Source organism: Astyanax mexicanus, chromosome 12 (genome assembly GCF_023375975.1).
Source record: "Astyanax mexicanus isolate ESR-SI-001 chromosome 12, AstMex3_surface, whole genome shotgun sequence".
Classification (NCBI taxonomy): Eukaryota; Metazoa; Chordata; class Actinopteri; order Characiformes; family Acestrorhamphidae; genus Astyanax; species Astyanax mexicanus.
Window position 1 is genome coordinate 1,725,022 of NC_064419.1, and position 21,746 is coordinate 1,746,767.

Sequence of the window (21,746 nt, forward strand, 5' to 3'; positions counted from 1 at the left end):
GTGAGAGTGTGTGAGTGTGTAGCGCTTCTCCTGAGCGTTTAGGGTCCAGGTAAACACAGGTACCATTATTTAAACTGAGAACTGTACTCCAGGCAATGCTTATAAAAAGGTTTATAAGAGCTAAAAGTAATATTCTGAATCTCAGATTCTACAGCTGAGGTTATACTTTAGAAAATTACACAGGAAAACACATATAGGGATAACTGGGGTATATAAGTACCGTATTGTTCGGACTAAAAGATCCGAAAATCATTTAATTTTCCCCAAAATCATCAGTGAGCCTTATAATCTGGTGCTCCTTATGTATGAATTCTATCAGTCAGGTATTAAGGAGCAGTAAAGCCACTCTGCTAAAGTACAGAGTTATACAGGAGTTTCTGAAGCACTGAGGCTGGAGCAGCTTTAGCATTAGCCGCTAACCTTGCTAAACGCTAGCTCTTTCACCGTTCAGGTGAGTTTTATTTTAATGCTGAGGAAAATACGATAATAGTATTATCCGCTTTTTGATTTCTTTTCCACAAAGAAACCTAAAATAAATGTATCAGTTTAATTACTGGGTCAATCAACCCCTGTTCCTTACTAGTATCGCATGTTTCCTGCTATAAACTCTTATTTCTCAGTTATAAAACTAGTTCAAGAGCAGCCATGGCAATGTTTCAGCCATTCCAAATCGAGATTCTGAACAATCGAAAATCAGCACAGTCACTGCTGGCTTGATTTATGTCCTAGTTCTTTCATTTTTAAAATTTAAAATGACTTATTTTAAGAAATTTTACTAAGAAAAAATAGCTTACCCCACTGCCCATTTATTTTTTTTTGCTTGATATAATCATATATGTGTCAATTTACACATATTTTACCCAGTTTTTGCTAGTGATTTTTTTCAGTGTATACTTTTCGGACAATAAGCAGCACCTAAATTCCTTTAATTTTCCCAAAAATCATCAGAGCTCCTTTTTATCGGGTGAGCCTTATGTATGAATTCTAACAGTCAGGTATTAAGAAGCAGTAAAGCCGCTACTCTCAGTGAAATGCAGCGTCATAAGGCTGCAGCAGCATTAGCATTAGCCGCTAACAGAGGCGAGTGTATCTGACTGTAGTCTGTAGTGCGTTTACAGTGTTAAAATAAGCTACGTGGTACGAACCGCTAGCTGATACCGCCCTGTCTTACCGGAACACACCTGCTGAATTAGAAGGTAAACATGGCGACACCCCAAAATCAGCATAGTCACTGGTCAAGTTTTTCTCATTCTTGTTTCCAAATTCTATATTTAGGCTTGGATTTATGTCTTAGTTGTCTTATTTAGATTTTTTTTAAATTGCTTATTTTGAGAAATCTTACTAGGAAAGATTAGCTTACCCCATTTGCTGTTTTTGCTTAATTTAATCATATAGGTCTTAATTAATTAATGCAAATTTTTGCTGTGTATACGTTTTTTTTTTTTATTGTGATTTTACTTTGAATTGAATAGTTTTTTTTTGCTTTTCAGCCACCTTAACCTAAACAAATACAAGTTAAAACCTCATATCTGAAAACAGCCACCAGCAAAAGCCAGGGTTTATTCAAGTCTTTAAGAAAAAAAAGCCTCGTGAAACTCCATAGGATGCAGTGCATCAACCAAACTCACAAATCAGTGTATCACACTCACCCGTTCAGCGCGTCCCCTTTCTTACAGCCCCGGCGGCCCTCGGGTTTGGGGGTCTTCTCTGGAAACAGTTTGGAGGGGGGGTTGGGAGGAACTCGTGTCCGTAACCGAAAGATGCATTTCCGCTTTTTGATTTCTTTTCCACAAAGAAACCTAAAATAAATGTATCAGTTTAATTACTGGGTCAATCAACCCCTGTTCCTTACTAGTATCGCATGTTTCCTGCTATAAACTCTTATTTCTCAGTTATAAAACTAGTTCAAGAGCAGCCGTGGCAATGTTTCAGCCATTCCAAATCGAGATTCTGAAGCTGGATTTAAAGCCTTGGATTATATTAGCAGCTCCCCGAGAGATTAGCACTGCCCGGTCAGGCCACCACTTTTCAGAAAGGCGGAAAAAATGTGTCTTACTTGCTTTTGTACTTGTTAAGAGCGTCGAGGATGAGCTGGCCTCTCTCTGAGGGAGGGGTACTGGCGAGCTGTTTAAAAAAAGAGGCAAAAATTAAAGAAAAAAATTAAAGAAAATGAATCAAAAAGTGAACTGTTGCAGCTCCCATACAGTACATTCATGAGACTAATTGAGCAGTGATGATTTTATGTCATACTTTACATGACAGCACATAAAATTTAGAGAAAAAGAGCCTGAAACTATGAGATATCAAGGGGGAAAAATATGACTACTGCGTTCTGATTATGTGGTCAATAAAGTAGATGGACTATTCCACCAAATGGGTGTCAATTTCTTGTTGTAATTCTTCCAAATTAAACTTATTATTATTTTTTTTTATCTTTTTTCAACTCTGAATGTAATAACATATATTTAACTATTAAATACATGTACTGGTCAAAAAAAGACAGCTTTACTTAATGTTTTACAAGATTTCTAAGCCGAAGATGGTTACAAAATTCATGTGGCATTTAAAAAGCATGTTTAAAAGCAAGTCCACTAATTTCTTAGATTTTTTGTGTGCTCATATATACAGCTCTGGAAAAAAATAAAAGACATAAAAGATCATTTAAAAATGATGAGTTTCTTCGATTTTATCAAATTGAAAATGTATAAAAACCTCTGGAATATAATCAAGAGGAAGATGGATGATCACAAACCATCAAACCACCAAACTGAACTGCTTGAATTTTTGCAGCAGGAGTAAAGCAGCATAAAGTTATCCAAAAGCAGTGTGTAAGACTGGTGGAGGAGAACATGATGCCAAGATGCATGAAAAAAAAACTGTGATTAAAAACCATCAGGATTATTCTACCAAATATTGATTTCTGAACTCTTAAAACTTTATGAATATGAAAATACTTGTTTTCTTTGCATTATTAGAGTTTTTAAAGCTGCAAAGGTCATTGAGGTCATTTTCTGTAAATAAATGCTCTAAATGAGAATATTTTTATTTGGAATTTGGGAGAAATGTTGTCTGTAGTTTATAGAATAAAACAACAATGTTCATTTTACTCAAATATAAACCTATAAATAGCAAAATCAGACAAACTGATTCAGAAACTGAAGTGCTCTCTTCATTTTTTACAGAGCTGTACGTGTAATGGCACAGATTCTGCAGTATATGCCAGATTTCTATGCCTGTTTTGCACCTGTACAGTTTTCTGTAAGCACTATCTGGCGGTATAACCTTGCCCAGCTGGAAATGATCCCAGTTGTTGCTGATGAAGCTGAGGATCTCCTCCAGTTCAAAGTATTTTTTCTTACTCTGCACTCCCAGGTTATACAGGGCGAGATGGACCACATCCACCCTGCCAACGAGAGATAACAGTCAATTAGAAAACTATCTGAGAGGAAAGAAAAGCTCGTCAGCAGAAATTTAGAGGTGATTTAAAGCCAGTTAGACAGAGCGGCGAAACTTTAAGAAGCCCTAATTTCCTGGAGAGCCCACGCCAAAATCAACATAATCTGTTACACGCTGTATAGAATCCAAATTAGAATGTATCTCTGGCTCAGAGATTAGGAGCATTTAAACACTGAGACTCTAACTTTACCCAGGCAGGATGAAGCTTAAATCAGGGGCTCTGAACTTTAAGAGCCGTGCAAACTTTAAATACTTCACTGGAGTTTCTTTTTTAAATATGTGAGGAACAAAAAAGCAAACAGAGAAGATTTTCTAGCTCGTATCAATGCATTTTATCATTTATCATTTATTTTTTTATATTTATCTGAAAGTATTCAACCCCACAGGGCTTTAATACCACGGATACAGGAAACACAGACACAGATGACCATTTACTGTCAGTCTGAAACTGCAGATTCACCAATACCATCTTTTAATCTTAAATATCTACCAACAGGAAACGCTCAAACTGCAAACTGATACCAGCTTTACGTCTCTAATATAAATATAACCTTAACTGCATTTTATATTTTTTACATGCATTCTTTTATTTATAGTTAAATATCCTATATAAAACTGTAAAAACGCATCTAAAGAAAAGCAAGTGCAATTAATCACAATTAATCACAATTAATCACAGAATATTGTTGTGCTTAATCTGATTTTTTTTTTATCGATTGACACCAGTTTAACGATACAATATAATTTGATGCAATAAGATGTATTGTCAAGGGCTGGATGATTTAGTTAAAAGATATATATAAATATTTAAATATATATAAATATAAACATTTTAATCGCTTGACACCTAGAGAATTAAGTTAAAAAAAGTGTATATATATATATATATATATATATATATTATTATTGTGTGTATCGATACAATGTGATTTGATGCAATAAGATAAATTGTCTAGGGCTGGACGATTTAGGTTAAAAAAACAAAATATATATAAATATAAATATAAAAATAAAAATTTTAATCGATGGACACCAGTGTATCGATACAATGTGATGTGATGCAATAATATATATTGTCTAGGGCTGGATGCTTTAGTTAAAAAAAAAAGAAAAAAAAAAGAATAAATATATATATATATATATATATATATATATATATATATATATATATATAAAATATATATTTTTTTTTTACTGGACAATTTAGTTAAAAAGTGTGTGTATATATATATATATATATATATATATATATAATTATATATACATATAAAAATATATTTTTTATTAAATAAATCATCCAGCCCTAGACAACATATATTAATGCATCAAATCACATTGTATCGATACACTACATTAAAGCATTGCTTCATTGCTCCACATGGTGGCGCTATAATTAAATGAACACTGTAAATAAACCTGTTTGTGTGAATAGTTTTTAAAATTACTTTAATATCGTTTATCGCAATAATTTCTGAAATGTTGTATCGTCCACAAAACATGCTCCCTGTACGCCGTATTCTACACGGATCAAACAGCAGCCTGTGAAGCAGAGCACAGTGGGTGCTCACAGTGTGCAGCTTAATCCTGATATACCTCAAATCTGACGAGCAGAAAGGGAGTGATTTCACAAACGGACATCACTTTATTCCTGAAATACAGTGTGTTCTCAGCTCTCAGAGAGAGGACTGGAGACGTCTTCAGGGGGACATTGTCTGCATCAGTCACATCCAGCACTTTATATAATTTCAACACACGACTGAGAGCGATCATTTACGAGAGAAAGAGCGAAGACATTTACCAGCGCAGAGCCAGGCGTTTGATGTACTCCACTCCCTTATTGCACACCGCACAAATGAACAAGTAAAACCTGCGGAGATAAAAGCAGAGCGAGATGGAAAATCGACAGGGAGGAATTTAAATGATCAGTCTCTGAAAGGAGACGAATGGAGCTTTATGCACGGACATGGCTTTCTCAACACCACCATTATAACCTTATACGGTCCTCTAATGCGTGCCATTTCTTCTGTGTGTGTGTGTGAGAGTGTGTGTTTGTGCTTTTACACTGAATACACAGTATACAGTATATATAATGCACCGTAATATATATTATATGGTATTGTATTATAAGGCGCATTATCCATTAACGTCTGTTTTCTGGTCTATTTTAATATATAAGACACATCTGATTATGAGAGACACTATAAGGAACTTCTAGCTAACTAAGTTAAGTAAAGCTAAGCTAAGTAAACAAAACTGTAATAAAAAAAAATAAAAAAATCTACACAGATTTCTCTCCTAAAAACTCCTGTTCATCTGGGTGAGTAAAGTGCTTTAATTTATTTACAGTAAGCTTAGATTACGATTTTTTAAAATTAGCATTTAATTAGCAATGCTAGCTGGGTTTAAGAGCATGCTAAAGGCCGATAACACTCCCCTCCGAACAGGGAAATAGCGGTTAGCGGCTAATGCTAATGCTACTCCACCCAAAAAGTTTAGCTAAAACTCTTGAATAACATTGCAATTCGGCAGAGCAGCTTCACTGCTCCTTAATACCTGACTAGTAAAATTATTAATCATAATTATACTTAAAATACAATTAAAGGATTTAAAGTTTGCCCTATAGTGCCTTATAAAAATGTTATTTTCTGGTCTATTATCATATATAATGCGCACCAGATTATAAGGCGCATTAAGTGACACTAGTGAGGATGCTACATCGAAGTGAACAAGAGTGTCGCCATGTTTCCCTTCTAATGGGAAACAAAACTTTAATTGTTTAAAAAACATTTACTTTTAAAGTTAAACGTGTGCTGGATGTTAATCTACACAGATTTCTCTGCTGAAAACTGTTTATTTGGGTGAGTAAATCCCTTCCGTTTATATACAGTAAGCTTAGATTTCTTATATTTTGTCTAAGGGTGAGTTTTCAGTGAAGTTTCTCCAACACTAAGGCTGGGTGCAGCAGCATTAGCAATAGCCGCTAATCGCAGCGCTAGCGGGACGTAAATGCTGCCCGATGGTGCTAGACTGAGGAACCCTTATGTGTTCCCACATAGCTTGTTTTAACACGATAAACACAAAGACTACAGTCTAATATACTCAAGTGGTTAGCAGCTACTGCTAATGCTGCTGCACCAAGCCTTAGTGCTGGAGAAACTTCACTGAAAACTCAGCCTTATAACCAACCTGTACTTCAGTGGATTGGATTTACTGCTCCTTAATACCTGACTGGTAGAATTTATACATAAAGTGCACCGGATTATAAGCAGCTCTGGCGATTTTTGGGAAAATTAAAGAATTTTAAGTGAACTTTATAGTCCTAAAAATACTATATAATTCACTCATCATGAATTATGGCCGTGATTACGCCAGCATCCTCACTTGCCTGATGTCTGATTTTTTAGCAGGGCTCTGTCTGATAGAAAATAACTGTTTTACCTCACAAAATGATGGTGTGACAATAACACTGGGGTATAATCACAATAAAACACTTAAAATTCTTGCTATAACGTGTGATATTGGCACTGCTACACTGATCTATGATTACAGCACACCAGTGCCAACATCTCATGTTTTCTTTAGTGTAATAATGCTTTATTATAACTGCTGCCAGACAAATCAATGTTAAGCTCATGGTGTTTTATTACAGATCATTTAGTGGTACCTCCTCCATTACTTTACTATGACTTTTAATAACACAAATATCTCAAATAGAAATGAAGCTTGTGATTACGTGTCATACACACCTATCTCCGAACATCATGGACTCCTGCAGGCACTGCGTGCACGCCTCGTGAAACCACTGCTCACAGCGGAAACACTGCAGCATTTTCAGGTACCATCTGAGGAAGAGGAAATAGACAGATAAAGAGAAACTAAACTTCACTGTCTGTATCAGATAAGAAGAGAGAGAGAGAGAGAGAGAGAGAGAGAGAGAGAGTTTATAATAGAGCGCTTATGAGCTGCATGTCAATTCCTACAGCTCTGAGAGCACAGAGCAACCGATCATTTAAAAAACGCTCAACAAGTCAGGAGAAAAAAGCAGGTTCAGAGCGATAACTCAGATCAGCATGCTGCTCTCTCTCCTTCTCTCTCTCTACATCTCTTTCTTTCTCTCTCTCTCTCTCTCTCTCTTTCTCTCCTGGCCATTAGTGCGGGGTCAGGGTGTATTTCTGGAAGCTGGGTCATACTGTATTGTGAAAAGAAAGAAACAGAGGGATGGATGAAAGAGAACAGAAGGCAAAAGGTAGAGGTACAGAGGAGGAAGAAAAGATTGTTAGAGAGGAAGTGAAAGAAAAACGCGAGAGAGAGGGGAAAAACAGAAAGTAAGAGAGAATTAGAGAGGAACAGTAAGACAAATGGAGAGGTGGAGAGGAAAAGTGGAGACATATGGACAGAGAGAAGGGGGAGAAAGAGAAAAAGAGAGAGAGTAAGAGAGCGAGGTTAACAGAGAGATAGAAATGGGAGAAAGAGAGAGAGGAGGAAAACAGAGAAACAAAAAGGGACAGAAAAAAATGAAAAAGATATGATGAACACAGATATGGAGAAACAGGAAGGAGAAGAAAGATAACAAAATATTGTTAAAAAGGGAGAACAGGAGACAGAGAGAGAGAGAGAGAGAGACAAAGAAAGAGAGAACGAGAAAGAGAGAGACTAAGAGTGTGAAATAAACAAAGATAGAAATAGAAATTAACATGGAAAGAAAGAGAGAATGAACACAGAGATAGAGAGAGAAACAGGAAGAAACATAGAAGGAGAGAGGTAACAGAAGATTGTCAAAAAAAAGAAAAGGAGAAAATGAGACAGAGAGAGAGAAAGAGAGAGAGAGACTAAGAGAGTGAGAGGAACAGAGACATAGAAATGGCAAGAAATATGAAACAAAACAGAGATTAGAGGAAAAGAGAAAGATAGGCAAACACAGAACAAGCTAAACAAAAGATTGTTAAACGTAGAGAAAGAGAGAAACCGAGAGAGAGAGATAGAGAGAGAAATGAAGAGAGGAAAAGGAAGAAAACAGAGAGAGGAAAAGAACGAGTAAGTAGATAGGGAAAGCTGAGGGAGATCTCAAGACAAGAGCAAGAGCAAAAGAGAGAAAAAAGAGAGATAGAGGGAATAAGAGTCAAGGAAGGGAAACAGTAAAAAGAGAGTGACAGGAAAAGAGAGAGGGATAGAAGTGGATATAGAGAGAGAATAATAAAAGTGAAGGATTAAACAATAGAAAAAAAAGAAGAGGTGTTATGCTAAAATCTGTCCCCTGCACTTTGTGTAATACGGTACTGATACACATTAACGACTGTAGACGATTATATCGAATAATCGATGCAGCTCTATAAAAGAGAGAGATAATAAAGAGTGATAATTAAGAGTGATAATAAAGAGTGATAATTAAGAGTGATAATAAAGAGTGATAATAAAGAGTGATAATAAAGAGTGATAATAAAGAGTGATAATAAAGAGTGGTAATAAAGAGTGATAATAAAGAGTGATAATTAAGAGTGATAATAAAGAGTGATAATAAAGAGTGGTAATAAAGAGTGATAATAAAGAGTGATAATTAAGAGTGATAATAAAGAGTGATAATAAAGAGTGATAATAAAGAGTGATAATAAAGAGTGGTAATAAAGAGTGATAATAAAGAGTGATAATTAAGAGTGATAATAAAGAGTGATAATAAAGAGTGATAATAAAGAGTGATAATAAAGAGTGGTAATAAAGAGTGATAATAAAGAGTGATAATAAAGAGTGATAATAAAGAGTGATAATAAAGAGTGATAATTAAGAGTGATAATAAAGAGTGATAATAAAGAGTGGTAATAAAGAGTGATAATAAAGAGTGATAATTAAGAGTGATAATAAAGAGTGATAATAAAGAGTGATAATAAAGAGTGATAATTAAGAGTGATAATAAAGAGTGATAATAAAGAGTGGTAATAAAGAGTGATAATAAAGAGTGATAATAAAGAGTGGTAATAAAGAGTGATAATAAAGAGTGGTAATAAAGAGTGATAAGTAAGAGTGATAATAAAGAGTGATAATTAAGAGTGATAATAAAGAGTGATAATAAAGAGTGATAATTAAGAGTGGTAATAAAGAGTGATAATTAAGAGTGAGTGATAATTAAGAGTGATAATAAAGAGTGATAATTAAGAGTGATAATAAAGAGTGATAATAAAGAGTGATAATAAAGAGTGATAATAAAGAGTGATAATAAAGAGTGGTAATAAAGAGTGATAATAAAGAGTGATAATTAAGAGTGATAATTAAGAGTGGTAATAAAGAGTGATAATAAAGAGTGATAATAAAGAGTGATAATAAAGAGTGATAATTAAGAGTGATAATTAAGAGTGGTAATAAAGAGTGATAATAAAGAGTGATAATAAAGAGTGATAATAAAGAGTGATAATTAAGAGTGATAATAAAGAGTGATAATAAAGAGTGATAATTAAGAGTGGTAATAAAGAGTGATAATTAAGAGTGATAATTAAGAGTGATAATAAAGAGTGGTAATAAAGAGTGATAATTAAGAGTGGTAATAAAGAGTGATAATAAAGAGTGATAATAAAGAGTGATAATAAAGAGTGATAATTAAGAGTGATAATAAAGAGTGATAATAAAGAGTGATAATTAAGAGTGGTAATAAAGAGTGATAATAAAGAGTGATAATAAAGAGTGATAATAAAGAGTGATAATTAAGAGTGATAATAAAGAGTGATAATAAAGAGTGATAATTAAGAGTGATAATAAAGAGTGATAATAAAGAGTGATAATTAAGAGTGGTAATAAAGAGTGATAATTAAGAGTGATAATAAAGAGTGATAATAAAGAGTGATAATAAAGAGTGATAATTAAGAGTGATAATAAAGAGTGATAATAAAGAGTGATAATTAAGAGTGATAATAAAGAGTGATAATAAAGAGTGATAATTAAGAGTGGTAATAAAGAGTGATAATAAAGAGTGATAATAAAGAGTGATAATAAAGAGTGATAATTAAGAGTGATAATAAAGAGTGATAATAAAGAGTGATAATTAAGAGTGGTAATAAAGAGTGATAATTAAGAGTGATAATTAAGAGTGATAATAAAGAGTGGTAATAAAGAGTGATAATTAAGAGTGGTAATAAAGAGTGATAATAAAGAGTGATAATAAAGAGTGATAATAAAGAGTGATAATTAAGAGTGATAATAAAGAGTGATAATAAAGAGTGATAATTAAGAGTGGTAATAAAGAGTGATAATTAAGAGTGATAATTAAGAGTGATAATAAAGAGTGGTAATAAAGAGTGGTAATAAAGAGTGATAATTAAGAGTGATAATAAAGAGTGATAATAAAGAGTGATAATAAAGAGTGATAATAAAGAGTGGTAATAAAGAGTGGTAATAAAGAGAGATAATAAAGAGTGATAATTAAGAGTGGTAATAAAGAGTGGTAATAAAGAGAGATAATAAAGAGTGATAATTAAGAGTGATAATAAAGAGTGATAATAAAGAGTGATAATAAAGAGTGATAATAAAGAGTGATAATAAAGAGTGATAATTAAGAGTGATAATTAAGAGTGATAATTAAGAGTGATAATAAAGAGTGATAATTAAGAGTGATAATAAAGAGTGGTAATAAAGAGTGATAATAAAGAGAGATAATAAAGAGTGATAATTAAGAGTGATAATAAAGAGTGATAATAAAGAGTGATAATAAAGAGTGGTAATAAAGAGTGATAATAAAGAGTGATAATTAAGAGTGATAATTAAGAGTGATAATAAAGAGTGATAATAAAGAGAGATAATAAAGAGTGATAATTAAGAGTGATAATAAAGAGTGGTAATAAAGAGTGATAATAAAGAGAGATAATAAAGAGTGATAATTAAGAGTGATAATAAAGAGTGATAATAAAGAGTGATAATAAAGAGTGATAATTAAGAGTGATAATAAAGAGTGGTAATAAAGAGTGGTAATAAAGAGTGATAATTAAGAGTGATAATAAAGAGTGATAATAAAGAGTGATAATAAAGAGTGATAATAAAGAGTGGTAATAAAGAGTGGTAATAAAGAGAGATAATAAAGAGTGATAATTAAGAGTGGTAATAAAGAGTGGTAATAAAGAGAGATAATAAAGAGTGATAATTAAGAGTGATAATAAAGAGTGATAATAAAGAGTGATAATAAAGAGTGATAATAAAGAGTGGTAATAAAGAGTGATAATTAAGAGTGATAATAAAGAGTGATAATAAAGAGTGGTAATAAAGCGCAGGATGAATAAACTCAGGGGTCACTCACTCTCCAGGTCCTCCGCAGTAACAGTAGCACTGCTGGTGATTAGTGCGGTGCAGTGAGTCCCACTCCAGCTCCTCTGTGTTGTAGGTGAGAACCTGCTTCATGGCCTGCAGGGCTTTGGCCACAGGGCCTTTCTTCAGAGCGCCCCCTTTCTGTCAGAGAGAGAGAGACGCACAACAGAGAGTCAGCGAGCCGCAGCCTCACCTGCCAAAGAGCGAGAGGAGAAACTCTACTCTCAGTGTCGTCATGGTTAGGTTATGTGCTTGTTACGAGGCCTGGGCAGGTCGTATGGAAAAAGAACAGAAGTGGGACAGAGGACAGGAAGACACACTTACTCTCACAGCTAAGGCGAAAATGCACTTCCTGCAGAACCACGGCGAGAGGTCGGCCGAGCTCTCCACCTGCGGCATGTGGCACAGCTGGTGGTAGCCTGCCGAAAGTGGATGGAGGAGGGAATGAAAAAAGAGAGCAGAGAGGACGGGAGGTTGAGAAACAGCTCGTCTGGAAGGCAATCAGAGCTGTAAATATATGAAGAGTGGAGCCGCAGCCTGAACTAATCCCTCAGAGTGCGGAGAGACAGTCAGCTGCAGGTCCCTAGTGAGTCATTACATGCAGAGCAGTCTTAGCCTCCGCCTCGTCACCGAGCCTCAAAAATACTCCTGTTTGCTCTGCAGACTGTATGGATTTTTACCCAGACTGAGAAAAACTGCAGTTCTGTTTCAGTTAGAAATAGAGCTACAAGATACTGGGAAAAATTATACACTGCGATATTTTGTTGTCGTGCAATATATATATAGTATATTACAATATTTAAAAACACATTAATACATTTCCATTTTCTCCAAATTTAGCGATGCCAAATATCCCACCCTTTCAGTTGCTACACAAGGAGGGTATAGGTTCTGATACATCAGCTCACAGACGCAGCCTTGTGCTAATCCACATCACCCTATAAGGAGTGATGAGGGGAAAGAGAGAGAGCGCCATCTACTGTACTGTACCCACCCAGAGAGAGAGAGCAAGGCCAAGTGTGCCCTCTCAGGGCTCTGGCAGCTGATTGCAAGCTGCATGACTGGGATTCGAACCAGCCCCAAAATACAGGATTTTTCTTGTGATCAGTTTTAAAAACAGGCCATAAAAGACAATAAAATCATAATGAAAACAGACTATACTGAACATTCATAAAGCATGCAATTAGATTTGTCACAATAACTATTTTTGTATGGATGTGTATAGTCCCAGATTACAATAATATTGCAATCTGCATGTAATGATGATTACATAATAATGCTATCAGCTTCAATATTCAATATATAGACATGACCTCCTGATCTTAATAATAGCCATTGTGGTTAGTTACAGAAAAGAGCCCACTAATATGAACGAATCAGAGTTCATACATGTTTTAACCAATACATTTCCATGATTTTTTCATGACTTTTCCATGCCTTCAAGGCAAATTGTCATGACCATACAATTTATAAAAATCTGATGTGTAAAGCTAAATTACTGAATTAACTCTGAGCTGATGTATTTGTTAGCTCAAAATAGAATTTCTCTAATAATAACACACACAGATTTGTAGACCAAATTTCTATGACTTTTCCAAAACTTTCTGGGTATTTTTTATTTTCCAAATAAATAAATACTAGTAAATATTAGCACATAAATACTAATCTATGTAAAAACATATTTTTACTTTAATAATGTGGGATATTTAATCATTTAAATATGTATTTCAAGTAATAAATAATACCTAAATTTGTTAATACCTTAATACCTAAAGTTGTTTTGTTCTTTAAATGTGTGTAGATGCATTACTACTATTGTTATTATTATTATTATTATTATTATTATTATTATTATTATTATTATTGTGTTTCTGTATATTCATTACATACGTGGCATAAAATTAACATTTTTAATAGTATTTTTTCTGGGACAATATATCAGCAAATATGCAAAAATGTATATAATAAAAATGATTTGCCACATTAAAAACAACATGATGGGCAATACTGAAATAATCAAAATGATTCATAAAGTTATCTTCCTATATTGCACGATAAGTACGATAAGTGAAAGCCTACGTTTAATAATTAATAAAACATACTTTAAAGGAAAACATGATGAATGTCATAGATTTTTTTTTAAAACACACATTTCTGAAACATAATCATAACTCTTTGAGGCAATATAACATTCAGGGCCATAAATCAAATAATCTGAAATGAAGCATTTAAGATCTGACTGAAGGAAAATGTAAAGATTTTAACAAAAAACTACATGAATCATATCTATTATCATGACCTAATGCTTATTTTCATCTCTGCTGAAGTTTTTTTACCAGGTCTTTACTGCAGCTTCACCTTCAGATGCCTCTGGTCTGTGTGTGCCTCCTACCATCAGTTTATTCTTTATTAAGCAGAAAGCATGCTCAAGGTCAGGTGAGGAAGTCAGCCTTTAAAGAACACTTCAATTCTTTGCCTTTGGCCATATATACACATATATATACACATATATATATTTTTTTTTTCTTTAAATCTGAGCTTTCTGTCTGTGCCTTTGGTCTCCTGCTCAAACAAAAATATAATTTCTATCTGACGTCACAATGCGTCACGACATGTGCATCTTGTCTCCACATGTCTATATCTCAAATACATCTGTACTGCTGTGTTTTGCCAAAAAATTTCATATTTCTGCATTAATACAGCTCTTAAAAAAAGAAGAGATCACTTCAGTTTCTGAATCAGTTTCTCTGATTTAGCTATTTATAGGTTTATGTTTGAGTAAAATGAACATTGTTGTTTTATTCTATAAACTACAGACAACATTTATCCCAAATTACAAATAAAAATATTCTCATTTAGAGCATTTATTTACAGAAAATGAGAAAAAAGATGAAATGAGACACAGAACAATAAACATTTTATATGAGATAATATATCTCATATCGTCGCTGTCCAATGAAAAACACTCATCTCCAAAACAGCAACTTTACAGGAGAGAGAAAAATCCTTGAAAAGTTTCAATGGAATATATATTGATATATTCACATATATATTGCTGCACTAAAAGGTAGTCATTCTCATTTGTGAAAGTTTGGTTTAATGTCACTTTGAAATAAAGTTGGAAAAAAGTAAGTAATGATATTATTTTGTCATATTTTTCGAAGAATAACTGAAAACATACTTAAATGTGGTATATCATGATATATATCAATTCCATATCGTGATATATGATTTTTCCTATATCGCCCAGCACTATTTGCATAGCTGACATTCAGGCTCTCAAACTACCCCTATCTTCGTGTAAATCTGGGCCAAAAGGCAAACAACGTTTTCCACTCACCTATTCCACATTTCCCACAGATAAGTATTTTATTATCAGACATCATAGTCGTCTCAGAGCACAAGTAGCATTTGGGCTCCTCTCCAGGGACGCCGGCTGAGTTCCACACAAAAAACACCACAGTTATTCAGTGCAGGAAAGTTACATCACATTTCATACCGTGCATACCACAGAACACACACACACAACACACAACACACATACACACAACACAGCACAGAGAACAGTGCAAACACTCACTGGGGTTACATTTACTTTAAATTTACATTTAGAGAGATACTGTATTTTTCACACTATAAGGCGCAAAGTCCTTGTAAAATGTACTTTTGTTGTAGTAAAACTTGATAAAAAGTTCTTATCTTTGATGAATAGCACCAATCTGTTCTCCCACAGCGTCCAGAGATCCAGAAATTTTAACAGTTTGTCCAACAAGCTCAAAGTAGCTCCACACCTCCTTAATAGAATCCGAGAGGAGAGCCCTGACATTTAAAACGAGGCATTAATAACTTAAAAAGTGCAGAAGAAGCTTATTAAAAACCACTGTTTACATCCTATAACGCTACTAGCTTCAGCTCCGAGCGCCGCCATCACTGTACTGATAATAACATCATAGCACATAGCGTAGCAGCCAGCACCAGGAGGCAGACTATGGGGAATCTACATGCATATATAGCTGAAGCTAGTGTTATAGGATGTAAACAGTGGTTTTTAATGAGCTTCTTGTGCACTTTTTAAGTTATTAATGCCTCGTTTTAAACGTCTGGACTCTCCAGATTCTAGTAAGCAGGTGTGGAGCTACTTTGAGCTGGATAACGGTGTAAAAAGTGATTTATCAGGGTAAATTATGCCCCATGTCGCCCAGTCTGAAGGGTGTTTGGAACAAACTGTTAAAATGTCTGGATCTCTGAACGCTGTGGGAGAACGGAGATGTGCTATTCATCAAAGGTAAGAATTTTTTATCATGTTTTACTACAACAAAAGTCCATTTTACACCAGAGTTCTCCTTTAAAATCCTTTAATTTTCCCAAAAATCATTAGTGCGTATAATCCGGTGCTCCTTATGTATGAATTCTAACAGTCAGGTATTAATTAAGGAGCAGTAAAGCCACTCTAACATTGAAGTACAGCATTATAGAGGCTGGAAACTGGAGCAGTATTAGCATTATCCGCTGACCGCACTAGCTCTTTCACCATTCAGAGGTAAGTATATTGGACTGTAGTCTGCGTGTTTACCCTTTAAAAACAACCTAAATGGGACAAACCGCTAGCTTATATCAGTCTGGCATACCGAGTAAAGCGCTATCAAGGGGCATTAGCCGCTAACCATGGCTAACATTAGTGGAAATCTGGAAATCTATGCTTACTGTAAATAAATGGAAGAGCTTTAGTCACTCAAACAAACAGTTTTCAGCAGAGAAAACTGTGTAGATTAACAGCCAGCACTCGTTTGACTTTTGAAAGAAAATGTTTTTATTTTTAAGAATTACAGTTTTGTTTATTTAACGTAGCTTAGCTTCATGGGTCTCACCACCCAGCGCCAAGACCTGCTGAATTACAAGGAAAACATGGGGACACCTCTGTTCCTTACTAGTGTCACATAACGCGCCTTATATAATCCAGTGCGCCTTATAGTGCGAAAAATACAGTAATACAGCCTCCATAAAAAACAGACCACACTACCACAGCACTGCATTCCAGCTCTGATGATACGAGAGGATGAATCAGGGATGCCTACCATGCTGAATGTCCTTCCACAGCACCCAGAACTTAGAGTTGTCCTCAAATGTGACAAAGCAGCTCTGCTTTGAAGAGCTCACCTACACAACAACAAAAGAAGAGAAGAGAAGAGTGGGTGAACATGACATACTTTTACTATGACTTACAATATAGTAGGTCTGCATGATACTGAGGGGAAAAATTACACTGCGATAAGTTTTGTTCTTCTGCAATATATATTGAAATTAGGGGTGAAATAATTATTGGCGATAAAACAAAACATTACATTGTTTAAAAGGAATTTCAAGAATGTACTACTGCCAGAAAACAAATACAAATACATTTTATTTAATAGAAATATAAGGGCCGTATCGTACACCATGCACAAGGCGCATCGTAATGATCATTCTTATCTTAAGCTATCTTAGTATCTCAGGGAGTTCTGGGGTAATTTAATCGTTTATGTTTTTTTTTTTTTTTTATTCCCGTCCAGAGCGATCATGTACGTGTTTTTTAATGTTCTCAGGCGACCTCTGAGATAAAAAATTACAGGCTGAATTATCTACTGTTTTTTGCTAAACTCCTATAATCGTGGTCCTCCGGTAATTTTAGTCCCGTCCGGACGCACATCTCTGAGTTTCGTCTCCTCACGTTTAATAAAATAGCTATTTGTCCACTGCCGCACCATAATTACACTTTGGGTGCGTGTTTCCACGGATATCAACGTAAAAACACAGCAGCGAGTGGAAATGGAGGAGCTACTGAACTACGTGATGTCATGTGACCGAGAAAAAAGCCTAAAAACTCACTGGTCCTCCGTTTTTTGTAATTGGAGTCTGGATGCAGATGTTTTATCACTAAAGAGTAGAAGTGTGAAATATTTTTTACGCACAAAAGCGCCGCGCTGTTAAGATACGAACGCGCCAAAGTCAGAGCTCACCCGACTCTTAAAGGGAACGATGACTGACAGCACACTGATTGGTTTCTTTACACTATGCCCAAAACACACCTACATGGTGACAGGCCTAGTAATAGCATATTATAATAGTAATATAATAGTAGTAAATCAAAAGGAAATGTTTTCTTTATTTTGCCTCGTTAAAAGGCATTTTATCCCGGATTTGCATTATAAAGCAACTATAAAACAGCATCAGGAAATGTTTTCATGAACATATACGGCATATACTGTTAGAATGTTGTGCAATGTTTCTTTAAGGGGCATGTCCAGACTTCTGACTCCAATCCAAATACAGTGACTTATTCTGACTCACATTTTCAAGCTTTTCTAGAACAGTGCACTTCACTAGAATCCACTTTGACTCACTATGTTTACATCCTGATAAAAAAAAGGTCCTGTAGAAATTTTGTAAAAACATCCCCTTTAATTCATTAAACCAAAAGGGTCCAAAATCTCTGTTCCAACCATTTAAAAAATTTAAATACTGTATTTTTCACACTATAAGGTGCACTTAAATCCTTTCATTTTCCCCAAAATCATTAGTTCACCGTATAATCCGGTGCACCTTATACTAGTAAGGTATTAAGTAGCATGAAAATGCAGCGTTATACAGGAGTTTCAGTTTAGTTCTGCAGCAGTATTAGCATTAGCGGCTAAATGCTAAGTATATCGGACAGTAGTCTGATTGTTTATCGTGTTAAAACAAGCTAAAGTGAAAATCTGTAAATCTAAGCGTACTGTACTGTTTTTTTTTTTACTTGTTTACTTAGCTTAGCTTTACAGGTCAGTGGCGAGACCTGCTAAATTAGAAGCAAAAACATGGTGACACCCCTGTTCCTTACTAGTGTTGCACAATGTGCCTTATAATCCAGTGCACCTTATGTATGAAAATAGACCTTTATTGATGAAAATAGACATTTATTGATAGTTCCGATAGGATCTGTAATGCACAGAAACATGATTTTCGGCTTAGTGAGGCTGCTGCACATACGCAGATCTCCTTATCGAGGTGATAAGGAGCACAAGCTCCAAGCTAAATGGGTTTTTTGTTTAGCAAGGGCAGGACTTTTTGTCCTAGAACTGATGCAACGATTGGTCTCCTCCTTAATAAAAATTAAAAAGTCTCATGACTCACCCTCTGAATCCTCCCCAGGTAATAGAGGCCGTCAGACCAACGGCAGAGGACGTACTGCCCGACGGTGAGCTTGCTCTCGAGATCACTGCAAACTGTCTCAAGTTTGGGCAGCAGCCGTTTGGCGTCTAGCTCGTCCGGACCCACAGCCAGGTAGCTGTCCCGGTAGGCTCCCTCCAACATACTTACCTCACACGCCTACAGTCCCTGAGGAGACAGAACCGGCAGAACATTAGACTACAGCTCTGGTCCAGGGGGTCAGCATCATTCACATTTATTCAGATTTAATCAGAATTCTGCTGATACAGCACATTTATCTTCTCTAACACAAATACATCAGCTGTTTTATGTCAGCAGAGATGTTTCTGCAGAAGTTTCTGAGGTGCATATATGAGCTGAAGCATCAGATTTACCTACTCTGCAACTTTTGTTAGCTAACCCATCAGGCCTACATATAAACGGGGTACCAAAAGGAAGTGCTGTTCTCTAAACCACAAATGTAAATTCAGCCACAAACGGTCCACTCTGTCAGTTTTGATTCACTTTGCAAGTAAAGAAAGGGCTGAAAGAAAAAGTACCTGCTCTGTGGAGCTGCAGGGACTGTTGGATGACTCAGAATCCGCCAAGAAATGAGTGAAACCAAAAGCAGCGAAGACGCAGAGTAGTAACGACGTCGGCTAACGTTAACTCTTGGTGGAACAGTGGACAATCACACTAATGTCCTTATGCAGTTATACACTTTACTATAGCATTACTATTACATGTACATTTATGGTATGTAGCTGACACTCTTTTTTAAAGTGGTTTTCCTATTATAGAGTTTGGCCAACGTAGTGTTAGGAGTCTAGCCCAAGGACTAATATATTATTATTATTGGCGTAGCGCAGCATTCAGTCACCCAGACCTGGAATTGAACCCCAATCTCCCACATGGTAGCTCACTGGTGGGCAGTGGTGTTATCCACTGTACCACACCAACCCCAGTTTAATTATTCTTACTATTATTCTTATATATTATATATGTATTATATGACAGTAATCATACAGTAAGCACACCAAACAAAGCACTCCAATAGGAATGCATTGACATTTGTCTGTAAACTTTGTCTCTAAACCAAAACTAATTATATATTATAATAAAATCTGCACAATCAAAGAAATAACAGTATAGCTTTATACTTTATGAACCAATAAAAAAATAAAAATCTACATATATTATTAAATACTAGTAAGCTATTAAGTAGCAGGAAAATGCAGCGTTATACAGGAGTTTCAGTTTAGTTCTCCAGCAGTATTAGCATTAGCGGCTAAACACGCTAAACACTAGCTCTTTTCGAAGTATATCGACCTGTAGCCCTCTGCTAACCCCAGATATTATTCCAACATTTTTCCAAACATTTTGGACACAGGTCTATTAGCCGAATGCATTTGCATTTCAACATTTAGCCTAATTTTCAAACCTTAAGAAATAGCCAAAGATTTGTTAAAACAGCTAAACTGTCTAAATGTTTTAGCATTCCAACATTTAGCCAAATGTTTGGGACTCAAACCGATATGTATTTGCATTTCCCCATTTAACCAAATGTTTCTGGACACAACTCTGTTTGCATTCCAACATTTCTGCAAATGTTTTTGGACTCTAACATTTATCCAAACGTTTTTATTCCCCACTTATACATGCATTCCAACATTTACCCAAACGTTTTACACACAGCTCTATTACCCAACTGTATCTGTATGCATCTACATCATTCAGTCAAACGTTTCTGGACACAGCTCTGCTACTCACATGTATTTACATTCCAACATTTATCCAAACGTTTCTGACCATTGATAATACCACAGAACCACCCTTTGAACCAACTGTTGAACTGCAATCACACTCCCTGCTTGAATCTTTGCACCAGGAGTGTAAAGCATACAGTTATCCAAAATCAGTGTGTAAGACTGGTGGAGGAAAACGTGATGCCAAGATTCATGAAAAAAAACTGTGATTAAAAAACAGGGTTATTTTTTAAAAATAAAATTCTTATCAATATGAACTTCTATGAACATCTTTTTTGTTATTTCAGCCATTTCTCATTTTCTGCAAATAAATGCTCTAAATGATATGATATTTTTGGAATATATTTGGAATTTGGGAGAAATATTGTTTTTAGTTTATAGAATAAAACAACAATGATCGTTTTAGTCAAATATATATCTATAAAAAGCAAAATTAGAGAAACTAATACAGAAATTGAAGATTCTCTTTATTTTTTCCAGAGATGTATTTTTTATGAATAGTGATAAATAGAGGTTAAGGAGTCATCCGGGTCCTGAAAGTGAAAATCCGCTCCGGGATTTCGTTCCAACTGGAACTGGAGCGGCGCTGCCCCGGCAGTTGGAACGAAATCCCGGAGCGGATTTTCACTTTCAGGACCACTGACAAATCTACTAACTTAATAAACTCCAGCTTGCACTTTCTAACTAACTGACATACTAAAAACACACTAAAAAATAAACTTAGCGAGCTAATAAAGCTCAAAAACGCTTAGATAAGTGTGTATTTCCCGTAAAAACGATATTTAGAGCTAAAGCAGCTAAACTGATTTTCCCTCCCTGGTTCAAATCTACCTTTAGCTGTGAATAACTGAATAATAACGCTGGAAAACGCGCTAACACTCATTTTAAACATTAATAAAAGAGAAAACGCGCCTCTAACTACACTAAAGACACAGGTATGGGTTTATCTAAAGTATAAAAGTTAGGATAAACAGCGTTGAATACAGTAGTGAGTTAGTGTAACAGTTACAGTAAGTTATCAGGCTGTAAGTTATTAAACAGTGTGTGTTTAGAGTAAATAAACGAGTTTCTCGCTCTTTT

At 35.0% G+C, this 21,746-nt stretch overlaps 1 protein-coding gene across 2 annotated transcripts in view; it reads right to left on the reverse strand.

Annotated features, from left to right (window-relative positions):
- Positions 1-21,746, reverse strand: part of phf19 (PHD finger protein 19) — a 40,907-nt gene that overhangs the window by 18,996 nt on the left and 165 nt on the right. For both annotated transcript variants that reach the window (XM_049486220.1, XM_049486219.1), the window contains exons 2-11: positions 18,886-19,089; positions 16,812-16,893; positions 15,077-15,172; positions 12,061-12,155; positions 11,729-11,877; positions 7,203-7,298; positions 5,255-5,323; positions 3,283-3,403; positions 2,057-2,124; positions 1,650-1,799 (exon numbers count right to left, since the gene is read on the reverse strand). In XM_049486220.1, coding sequence (XP_049342177.1) covers positions 1,650-1,799; positions 2,057-2,124; positions 3,283-3,403; positions 5,255-5,323; positions 7,203-7,298; positions 11,729-11,877; positions 12,061-12,155; positions 15,077-15,172; positions 16,812-16,893; positions 18,886-19,065 — 1,106 coding nt within the window. In that variant the 5' untranslated portion in view covers positions 19,066-19,089. The remainder of the gene's footprint in view (positions 1-1,649; positions 1,800-2,056; positions 2,125-3,282; positions 3,404-5,254; positions 5,324-7,202; positions 7,299-11,728; positions 11,878-12,060; positions 12,156-15,076; positions 15,173-16,811; positions 16,894-18,885; positions 19,090-21,746) is intronic.